This window comes from Arachis ipaensis, chromosome B09 (genome assembly GCF_000816755.2).
Source record: "Arachis ipaensis cultivar K30076 chromosome B09, Araip1.1, whole genome shotgun sequence".
Classification (NCBI taxonomy): domain Eukaryota; kingdom Viridiplantae; phylum Streptophyta; class Magnoliopsida; order Fabales; family Fabaceae; genus Arachis; species Arachis ipaensis.
In genome coordinates this window covers 140,690,384-140,702,317 of record NC_029793.2, presented here as the reverse complement: position 1 = coordinate 140,702,317, position 11,934 = coordinate 140,690,384, and the positions used below count along the sequence as shown (strand labels likewise).

General features: G+C 29.2%; 1 protein-coding gene across 1 annotated transcript; it reads right to left on the bottom strand.

The window, feature by feature from the left end:
- LOC107618831 (macrophage erythroblast attacher) lies at positions 7,692–11,934 on the bottom strand (the record flags this gene model as incomplete). The annotated part of the gene is given in 7 exon segments (XM_016321003.2): positions 7,692–8,093; positions 8,191–8,377; positions 8,555–8,688; positions 10,121–10,306; positions 10,705–10,827; positions 11,149–11,343; positions 11,774–11,934. Coding segments are annotated over 7 exon segments (1,088 nt in total), but the record flags the coding sequence as incomplete, so codon positions are not given.

Below are 11,934 nucleotides of genomic sequence, written 5' to 3'. Positions count from 1 at the left end.
AGTTGAATTTATTGATCGTGAGATTAAACTTATATTTTTTTTGAAAAAAGATACTTTTGTAGAAAAATATATATTATTTTCCGTAAAATATGTTTAAGTAACTAAATAAATGAGAATAAAAAAGAAATTAAAGCAGCCATTGAAAATAAAACCTGTGTGATTTTACATAGACATAAGAAGACACTAATTTCATATTCTATTTGGTAAGTTAGACATGAGAAAAATTATAAAAAAATTAGTGTCTCAAGTTAAAAATTAGTGTTTCAGCATTTTATTTTAGAGAGACACAAAATACATGTTTTTAATGGGTGTTTGTGTATGACTATGTCTTTCATCATTTTTATCTCAATAAACAAACACCATACATGTACTCCTGTGTACTCCTGTGTCTATGTTTTGATGGACATGTATACCAAAAACAAACGCTGTCATATGTGTACTACTTTATTTTTTTTAATAATATAAAAAATTTGATAATAAAAATGTATTATGTATAATGTATATATATTTTTAATTGGTTAAAAAATTTATTTATTTAATATTTTTAGGTATATATTGAAAGATGCAAGAAGTCCAAAGAGAAGCAAGATTATATTGAAGAGAAAATTGATATTAAAAGACAAAGAAAATACAAAGCGAAGCACAACTTAAAGTAGATTTCATATAAAAAAATAAATTGATTATTTTATCATTTTTGTTTTTAGGTTAGAATAATATATTTTTTTATTTGGTATTTTTAAGTATGTCATTTCTATATATTTAGTTTTTATTGGGTATACAAAATAAATAACATGTCATTAGTATTTTGGCCAAATGAAAGCTCATAAAATACAATATTTTCTATATATTATTTAGCTATTGACAAGTAATAAATTATTAATTTGCATTGTCTTCGTAATATGTTAATAAATTTGTTTATGAAAAAATTACAGGAAATTCGAGTGATAGTTCTAATGGTGTGCATTTTCAATCGGTGTTGTCGAACATTATAAATAGCATTAATACATATTTATTTTTGGATGATTTTTTTTGGAACTTGCTTATGTTAATGTACATGCACTTTATGTATTTTGATTTTTCTACTATTTATTCAATTATAAACTTTAACAGAAAATATGTTCAAAGCTAATATCTCGAGTTATCTTATTAGGTAATAACCCAACACCATATCGATCAAGGTCTCCAACTACTAATCTACACTCTGTAGATGAAAAATAATGATGTTCCAATATTAGTGATATTAGTAATTCGGGTATCACACGTGAAGCATATGATAGCCCATGTCATCTGACAAGTCAGCAACATCTTCAATAAACATCAAACAATATCGATCAATTACAAAGCCAGCATATAATATGATTTTATTACTTAAAGACCAAACATTTAACTTTTCAATTGGTCTATTAAAAACAATCTTTGGTATATGCTAAATAATTATTATAGATTCATTGGAGTACACAAATCGAATTAGATTGCAAAGCGATGCAAGACTGAATAGGAAGACTATGCTACTTCAAAAGAGACATGGTAAGATAAGCATGATAGATTGTAATTATCACAAAGCTAAAATTTTACTTCTTTTATCTTTAATACTACTTTCATAATATATATTCATAATTCAACTGATTCAAACATTTAACAAATATTCATTTTTTTTATAATATAAAGTACTTGATGTATATTATCTCTAATGATTACAGGAGCAAGTACATCTAATTCAAATTTAGATACTAAAGAATTAGAAGAAGTGTGCATAGCTGAAAAAGAAAGACACCTGATACAAAGAAAAACATTCTTGAAGGAATTGACTATAAATTTTTCAAAAATTTTTGAAGAAGTTGAGGATATTACTAAAAACACGACTATATTAGATGATTATGTGCAAATTAAATACCCAGCCATATTCGATGTTGCTGAGAATACAGGTAATTTAAGAAGTAACAATATCAGCACTTTATTATTTACTATTGTTATGCTTTTTATAAACAAAAAATTATCGTTTAGTGTTCAAGTTTTAAAATTCAAACTAAGATATGGTTATATATTATAATTTTTGTATTTGAACATTGATTTATTGTAATTCTTATTGTTTGATTAACGTGCATGTAAAATTTAAATTTTTTCTTCCAAAATTAATAAATTCTCACTCTCACTCTCATTCTTCATCTTTATCTTTCTCTCTCTTTTCTTTCATTCTCTATTTTTTTTTATATACATAATTTTTTAGTTTTTTATTTAATTTTAAATTTTTACCGCTTATCTTTTTAATCTATATTTTCATTCTCCTCTTTCAAATATTTATTACATATAATTTAGAGAGAATACTAATGTTATAATTAAAAGTTAGAATCAAGATTTAATTGTTTTAAAAAAATTAATTTGAGTTAATTTTATAACTACCAATATAATTTTTTTATGCTAATATCTAATTATATTTTTATATACATAGAGAGAAAAAATATTATTTTTAAATAGTAAGTATAAAAATAAATTATTTCTATTTGTGCAACAGACTTAACAGTTAACACCTAATTAAATGTAAAAGTATATACATTAAATTATTTTAAATTTTAGATAACAAATGTTAAAATTAATTATTAATAAAAATTAGACTTTTTATATAAAAATAATAACTAAAAATCTTATTATTTGATTTTTTATCTACAGATACCTTGATTTTCTTGGTCAGAGACTTTTGTCAACCTATGACTTTTTTCATAAAAGTAGTTTCATTTTATAAATCTTTTTGCCATGCATAATTTACAATGTCAAAACAAAGTAGAACATAATTTTAAAAAATTTATATTTTCGTAATATTATTACGAATGAAAATACTAGTTATGAAGGCTAAATTAAATAAACAAACTTATTTACCAAAATAAATACGAATGTAAAAATATATCATTTTATGTATTTAGTTGTGTTTTTATAATAAAAAATAAAAATAATGAAAAAGTGCATTTTTGTAGTAAGTATCTATCAAAACAAGACAAAATATTTACTCATTTTCGTACTACACGCAAGCAAAAATAAAGAAGAAAATTTTTCCATTGTAATATGGATGTGCATTAATTAAATATTCATGATTTATTCTTCTAATTAAAATTATTAAAATTATTTGAGAGGTTCAAATTTTTAATGGTGGATAGTGCAAAATTTTTAAAGTTGAATTGAATATTAATGAAGCTTATTAAAAATGTGAACTCTGTACGTGTATAAATAGGAGGAGTATAGTCTAAAACAAAACATATAAGAAGGTAATAATCGTGAGCCGCTGGAGCATGGAATTGCAGGCTATTGGCTGAGAAGGCCGAAAGGAGAAGGAAGAAAGGACCGCGGCAGCGCTGAGAGGGAGGAAAAGAAGGAGAAAAAGGAGGTATCGGCAGTAGGAGTTAACAGCGGCGAAGACGGGGTGGTGACGACGGTGGTCTTGACGGCGGTGGGAATGAGAGAGAGAAAGAGAGGGGGGGGATGGTGCCATGGTGGTGAGGGTTCAAATGAGGGAAAGGGGTTCGTTATTTGAATTTACGCTGCCTTTATCGTTGAATTTACAGTCAAATTACCAATGGTAAAGGACACGGCAATTTAATTTATTTTTCCTCCAAAAATTACTAACAGATTTACCATCGAAAAACAGAATCCGCTGATAATTAAAAAACCTTTACGAATTTAACGTAGTTTCCGCTAATAAATTCGACGGTACTCAACGTTTTTCTTGTAATGCGAGAAAGGGATGAGAGGGACGAGGAAGGGAAAAGCGCGACTGAGGAACATCAGCGGCGAGTAACCTCCGGTGTGGCGGTGCATAGCATGAATGAGGATGATGGCAGTGTTCGATGATTGTGAGTCAGTGACTTGGAGAGGGAGTGAGATGAGATTGGGATGTGATAGTAGCGTCGAAATACAAAGGGAGTTAGAGTTTCTTAATTCTTAGCTATATTATATTTTAGGTGGAAACTCCAGGTGCAGTCAACTTCACGTGAAGTTGATAATTGAGAGCCGTTAGATAAAAATTTAGTCAAATCAATTAAATTATCTAACGACTCTCAATTATCAATTTCATGTGAAGTTAACTACACCTGATTTTTCACCTATATTTTAAGTATATATTATATTTATTTATTTATTGCGGATATGCGAATTTTCATATCAGATTCGTGGGTATCCATCTCAAACCCACGATCCGATCCTTTTAGTATGCAGATGCGATCAGATGCGATCCGATAGTTTTGCGGATCAGATATAATTCGATAACTTTGCGGATCAGATCTTATTCGTAATTTTTTTATTGGATCCAAATAAAACACCGCAAATCTACGAATCTGATCCGATTCATGTGCAGTCCTATTTACATAGTACTTTATCATAAAAAATAGAAGTGACATTAAAAAAAAAGGAAAAACCAATTACTATCATTCCAATTAAATAACAAAATTTAATTTCTCTCTCTTCCCGATTTGGCAGGGATATAGCTCAGAAAAATGGAAAAAGAATCTTCTTTATTTTTGCTGCCAGTAGTACGAAAATAATAAGTAAAAATCATGATCACATTATATTATTTTACAATAAATTATATTTAAAAATTGAATTTAATTTTGATGAACGGATATAAAATCATTTTATATGTGTATCAAATAATATTATATTAGTAGAAATAATTATTTTTTATATTAATTGCGTAAATGATCATTTAAGAGAAAGATTATAATTGCAGATTTTATAATGTCAGTGTATCAAAATTAAACTCTTAAAAATTATTATTAATTAATTCAACCGATCTCTATTTTGAATTCTTTCAAAAAAATAATTTAGTAAAGAAAAGGTTTGAAAATATTTACAAAAATATAAATTGAACAATAGAAAATTTTCATCTACCTAATTTAGTAACAAAATACAGAAAGTAAATTAAATTCTAACGTTGACTAGAGAAATAGAGTAAACGTTACTTTTATTTCTGAATGAATTTATGAATTCAATTCAAATCTCGCAAAAATTTACTGCATAATACAACGAAACCAAACAAAATCAACAATTACTAATTAATTCAACCAATTTCTACTTTGAATTCTTTCAAAGACTATACAGCTGTACTTCTAAATAAACACTAAACCACATTAAATTCAAAGAATATATTGATTGATATTGATTTATGTTATATGAGAGATTTACGGCATAAAGATACGTTTATTTTTTGATAGTCTATAAAATTTCTCTATATATACTCATCACTTCAAGTTAATATGACACATCACATTTTAGTGAAGAGCCATGTCTATGCCATTTCATGCATCCCTCTTACTACTTTCTCTTGTTCTTGTTGTAGGGTGTCTCACTACAACTTCATCAGCATCATCACCGTATACAAATGCTAGAAAAAACCTTATTGAATCAAACTCAACTGCAATAAAAGCATCGGATAACGATGTTCTTCTGACGTTTATCAACGAGGTATACGATAAAAATATAGCAGTGTTTATGTTCTTCAATCTCGAAGATAAGAGGACTCTGTTGGTATCCGGCGTACTTGTCCAACGATATAGCGACCGTCAAAGGCAAACGGGTTTGATATATTTTGATGTTTTGTGTGTCATATTTTATCAGTATGATCCTGCCGTTGACGGTGGCCATGACGCCGTTCATTGGTCCGTCAGAGAAGATGGTTTGTACAAAAGTTATGACAAGGAAAAATGGGTGCTTACCAAGACATGGCGAAACGATAATTGTGGATGAAGTAGAATAATCTAGGAATATATATAGAGGTGAAAACTCGAGTGAAGTGGACTTTCTGCAAGTTATACGGCATAACAATGAAAGTCGACTTCACATGAGTTTCCGCCATATATAAAGTATGAAATATGTAAGAAGTTGATAGCTAAAATTTTTTAGATAATTTAATATTTTTTATTAAATTATCATTTAATAATTTTTAATTATCAGCTTTTTGTTAGAGCGCATGTGATTTTCCACTAATGAAATAAGGTTTTTTTAGAAAACAGGTCCATCGTCATCTCCAATTTTCTGTAACTTCAAAATCAAAATATAAAGTGTGAGCTATCTTATAATTATATGCTAGATCTTAAATTTAATTTTTTTCGTTATCATATTTTATTTATGATGATTGATATTATTTTTAATTGCGAGAAACGGAGGAAGGCAAAGTTTTTTTTCTTCTTTTTTCATTATAATTTTTTTTTCGTATTTTTTTTAATTTTATCTATAAAATAAAATAAATAATAAAGATCAAGTTTTATTTTTTAAAATAAAATTTAAAATTTAGAGAATTTAAATCCTTATTTGTACAAGCACACTCAAACAAAAATCGAGTGCAGTGCAATAGGAGTTGAAATGGATGGAGCTGAATTGAATTTTAACTTTGTCGAACCTTATTCCATATCACAAATATTTATAGATGTTTAATAAAACTTAGGCCAAATCACTGTATTAAATCAAGAGAAAAAAAAATTTATACAAATAAGCTAAATAAAAAATTGCTTTATGAATCTATCAATAGTTATTTTTATATAGTTCGAATTTACTCAATTCGAACTTCATTTACATATCATTTGAATCATATTGATTCGAATTATACACACACGCACACACACTAATTCGAATCAACCTAATTTAAATTACATCCTGATTTATTAAAAAAATTAATAATTTATTAAAAAAATTTATTAAAAAAAAAATAATTTAAAAATAAAAAAATATATATTTTATTTCATGCATTAAAAAAAAGCTAACAAAATATTTAATTACGAGACTTCTTTAAAATATGAATGAGCTATCAATTCGAATTCCATACAAATTTAGGTAAATACATGCATGTACTCAAATTTTAAATAAAGTATTCTACATAGTCAATAATAATTTAGAAATTAAAAAAAATATTTTATTCCATACAAAATAATTAAAAATATATTTTATTTATTTTTCCACACATATTTCCTCTCATTATATTGCCATTGGAATCCTCATATATTTCTAATTTCTCAACCTAACCTTCACAAATTCTAACACAATCTTCATATAATTTTACTTGAGATATGTGTCTCATTTTTTGTGATTTGTATAAGTGAGTCAATATATATAAATGGGTAATAGACGTATCAGTACAAGTTTTATTATTGACTAATGATAACTCTATTTATATTAATATAGAGAGTAAATCAAATAAATATTTAAATTATTGGTCTCTAAAATTTGAAAAAAAATATTATTCTTCGTTATAAATATGTTTATTATAATTTTTTTTAATTTTTAAAAACTGTTTTACCAAACACAATTATAGTACTTGTGCTTATTAAAAACTATTTTAATGTGATTTTACCAAACGCAAGTGCTGTAGCTTTTAAAAAGTCGTCTTTTAAAAGACAGCTTTCATAAGCTACTCTTAAAAAGTAAAAGATTTACCAAACCAACCCTTATTCAAATTATACGGTGAGCAATTCGAATTTTATACAATACTCTTCTACCCATTCTTGATAGCTCATGAATATTTTTTAATAAATTTATTTAAATTATACCACAAAAAAATATTTTATTGTATGCAAAATAATTTAAAAAATATTTTTTAAAATTATTTTGTATAGAATAAAATATTTTTTGTAGTATAATTAAGCTGCTCTCCATCCTTTAAATCGACAAATATCAGGTGGAAACCAGTTGCTACCGTGACAATTGAATAATATGTTTCAAAAGGATAGCAATTTAATTAGGTGAAATAAATAGTTTTAAAAGGTTGGCAGTTGAGTGAAAAAACCCCTATGCAACAGTCCAAGGTCAAATCTCAGTGACACTAAAAAAGTAAAAAAAAATCTTACTTTTACATATGTACATGATTAAATGGAACACAACACAACGTATGGACTAATAAATCCCATTTGATGAATTTCCGAAAGATTTCCAATTACACAGCCACGGTGGCTTAAAGGCAATGGCAGCATTGACATTTGCAATCATTGACAAGGTTTATTTTAAATAAGAGAGAATTATGAAATGTATGCCTTGACGAGGTCCGTATAGTTGTATTGTGATCCTGTCCTTGGGCAAGTGATTCTACCATCATTCTTCTTAGCCATCTCTTCAAGAGCCTGAAAGAACAGCAAACAAATAACAAAGAATCAATAAATAAAAATATAGCAGGCAAACATGCTAGCTTTTATACCGAAAATCTAGGATATCAGGGACCTTAGTGCTATAAACATATCCATTGGGCAACACTTGAGGAGGATTCTCAGTGTCCATTAGCTCCTTAGTTATATAGCAAACAAGCTTTGAATGATGCTGCTTCGAATATGGTAACGGCATGGCAATTGTTCGAAAAGCTTCCTGTGACAGAGGGTCCTCTTTCGTGCAATCATCCTTGTAACAATATCTTTATAAAGTCAAGGGACATGTCTCAATAGAGTTAGTTGTGAGTCCATGACAATGCATAAATACTTCGATCTTCTATTTTTTATTTTTAACAGAATAAATGCATGTTAAGCTAAGATAAAGTAGTTAAAGAATTAGGCAATCAACTAAATTGATTTTACGAGTTGTTAATGGATACGGAGTCTTAAGGGCAGAAAGGCCAGCTTGCAGATAGATATTGAGCAGAGGCTCCATTGTCATGCCGTATAACTTGCAGAACTCCTGCTTGAATTGGTCCACTAGAAAATCCCATTGCTTAGCTTCAAATAAGACCTGTAAAGTATTATGCAAAATAGTGAACCCTATAAGTACCACACTACCAATATAAGTCATGTAATAAGGCCCACTTTGGGTAAATAACTTAAATAAGTTCTTTTGAAAAAAGAGCTTACAACATAAGGACTTTTATTAATAGCAGCTTATAAATAAGTTATTTTGTGTTTGGATATTTAGTTATAAAAGTACTTATTTTAAAGTTGTAGCGTTTGGATAAATAACTCAAAAAATAAATTTTTTTTACAGAAGAGAATGAATATTAAAATAACGATGATAACAAATACTTTCCAATATTGAATGTTGATTTTACATAACCTAATCACTAATATTATGTATGATATGGTAGGTGAAAATAAAAAATAAATATAAAATGTGTGTCAATGTATATTTTGTTGCTGTTTTTTATTTTTTTTACTCCTATTAGAACTCTCTTCTCTTTTATTGAGGTCAAGAATTTGCTATAATTAACTATAAAAATAATAGCAAGCTATAAAATCACATGAAAAAAATAAAATTAAAACTGAAATTTCATACCACAGTTAAATACAAACTTAATAATAAAAAATAAAGTGATAAAATGATAAAAAAAAATACTTAGAAAGAATATATGCAGTAGGTTGTTCAAATGCAATATTGTCTGAAAATGGTGGTGGAAGATCATCAATACTTCCATAAGATGAATCATTACGTGAAAATGGTGAGGTTTGGAACATTGCATGAGAATGATGATGGAATTATGGTGGAAGGCCAATGCTTCTAGTAGACCTTGCGTGAAAATGGTGGTGAAGGGTAGTATTTTTCACAGAGTGAAAAAGGAAAGTAGATTTTTTTTGTTTTGAAATTAATTTTTTTTGAAATGGTAGAATGACTTATCGAAAAGTAGAGAAGTCATATATTTCTACTTCTTCAAAAAGCTGCAAATTAACTTTTTGGGAAGTTAAAAGCTTTTTCTAAAATGGTGCCAAACACGCAGATTGTGATTTTTCATAATCCAAAAGTAAAAAAAAAAAAAAAAAAAAAAAAGTAGCTTCTGCTACTTCCCAAACGAGCTCTAAGTAAGACCATAAGTCATAAGTCATAAGTCATAAGTCATAAGTCATAACTCATAATCCTAATATAGATAAACCATTTCAGATTGACTTCTTAAATTCCCAAACACTGAAGAACAAATCAGAATGAATGAAATAAAAAATGTACCTGATACAAATAGCTCTAGATTGGTGGTTTTTATTAAATTGCACAATTTGGATTGTGAATCATGTGATTCTAACAACTATCGATATAGATATGGTTCATACGATTTAGAAAAATAAAAAATGCAAATGCATGTGTAAACTAAATTTTGTTGAATTTGCTCCTGTAAACCCCACTAGTTAGATATGTTCCATATCAATAATGCTCAAAAGACTCAATCACGAAGCAGCCTCACCTTATATGTGGCACATTCAGTATCTCTTTTAAAAGCCAGTGTTGCAAGGACTCGCTGCAATTCTTTCATGTGGGTGGCACCCCATGGCGCAAGATATTTCCTGGCATATGTGATGGCTCGCATATTGTTCTCAGCTCTCACCAATTCTATGAATTCTTGAAGTCTCAACTGGAACTCTAATTTGCTCTGTTGTAATTAAAACACACTAAATTAGCAATACTAAATATGCTGCAGTAACCTAATTATGCATTTGTTACTGACAACTTCCACCAGATGAGAAACCAACCCTAGTAGCATTAGGATAATGGGCCTAACTTCCCTAATACGAGTTTGGGTTTTTCTTTTACATTCCAATTCTCAACCAGCTTAAACCAACTTTATACACATCCACAGCTGCACATATGAATTTTCTATTTTGATAAATACCTAGTACACTAAGAGTATGGCTTAGACGATTGTCTATTCTCAATGTCATAAAAAGAAAAGCATATATCCCAGACCTAGAAACCAAAAAAATAAAAAATCTAAAGGTTGAAGCTGTATGTATGTTGTGGCAAACATTAAGCTCAAACAGAAGTATAAACCTTTGATTTCTTCAGCCTTGATTTATTATCGGCACACCATGCTAGGGCAGGTGCAACATCTTTATTTTGCAATGCCTCAATAACCTTTTTTGCTTCTTGGAATACATCAATATCAACAAGATCCTGAAGCACAAAGACAAAATAAGATTACCGTTAGAACTTAGAACTGAATTATGTACTCTACATGCAGAAGACCCTGAAGGAACAGCATGTTGTAGCATTCACAGATGACCACATATTCGTTACAAATGAACTGCATCAGCATTCAGCAACCAAAAATGATAACCTGGCTGTCTTACAGGATAGTTGCCTAAACTTATGCGAAAATTAAACTCCTCTTTCCAGGTTAAAGAGGCAGATCTTTGTCAAATCCATTAAAAACTCATTATTATTTCCTCACAGGCTCACACCATATTCTTTGCAACTGAAAAATGGCAAGATTACCTGTATGTTGCTGCATTCAGCAAGTTTCACCGCAGTGTCATAATATGACATCCTCAACATGTAATCAACGAGAATCCGCTTCAAGCGAGTGTTGTTCCATTCTGACAGATTTTCCCCATCAGCAGATTCTAAGTGATCAAGACGTGCGCGACACTTCTGTGCTTGCAAATTCTCAGCTCGACTTCCTTCCTCCAGCTTAACATATTCCATAAATGACTGTCTTTAGAAACTTAACAAACGGCTATGAAAACTTTCCAATTATGCAACACTGAACATTGGATGCAATATAAACCATTTGAGAGAAAAATCTGGGAAAGTAAACGAATCGAACAGAAGGCAATCTAAGAATCACAACTACTCACAGAAATCCCATAAAATAAAAGTCGGTGAGTTCCATAATGTATCAAATCAAATTATTTACTGAACTTCAGTTCAAGATACATGGATTGGGCATTAATTTTTCCATTCTGAATACCATTTGACAGTGCAATCAAGATTGAACAAAACGAACCCAAGGCTCAAATAATTTCCAACATCGCAACCGTAAGAAGCGAGTAAACGGAGAAAATTGCTCAAATCACGCGAATTCAGAATTGGAATTGGAAAATTAGGCTAGGAGTTATACCTTCCTCTTGAGCCCTTGGAGGCGGGAGACGAGGGAGTTGAGGTGGTTGACGGCGTCATCGGGGGAGAAGTCAGCGGAGGCAGCGTCCGTGACGCCGGATATGACGGCGGACACCTCCTTCTCGACGGCGCGGTGGTTGGCGCGGATGGTCTTCTTGTAGT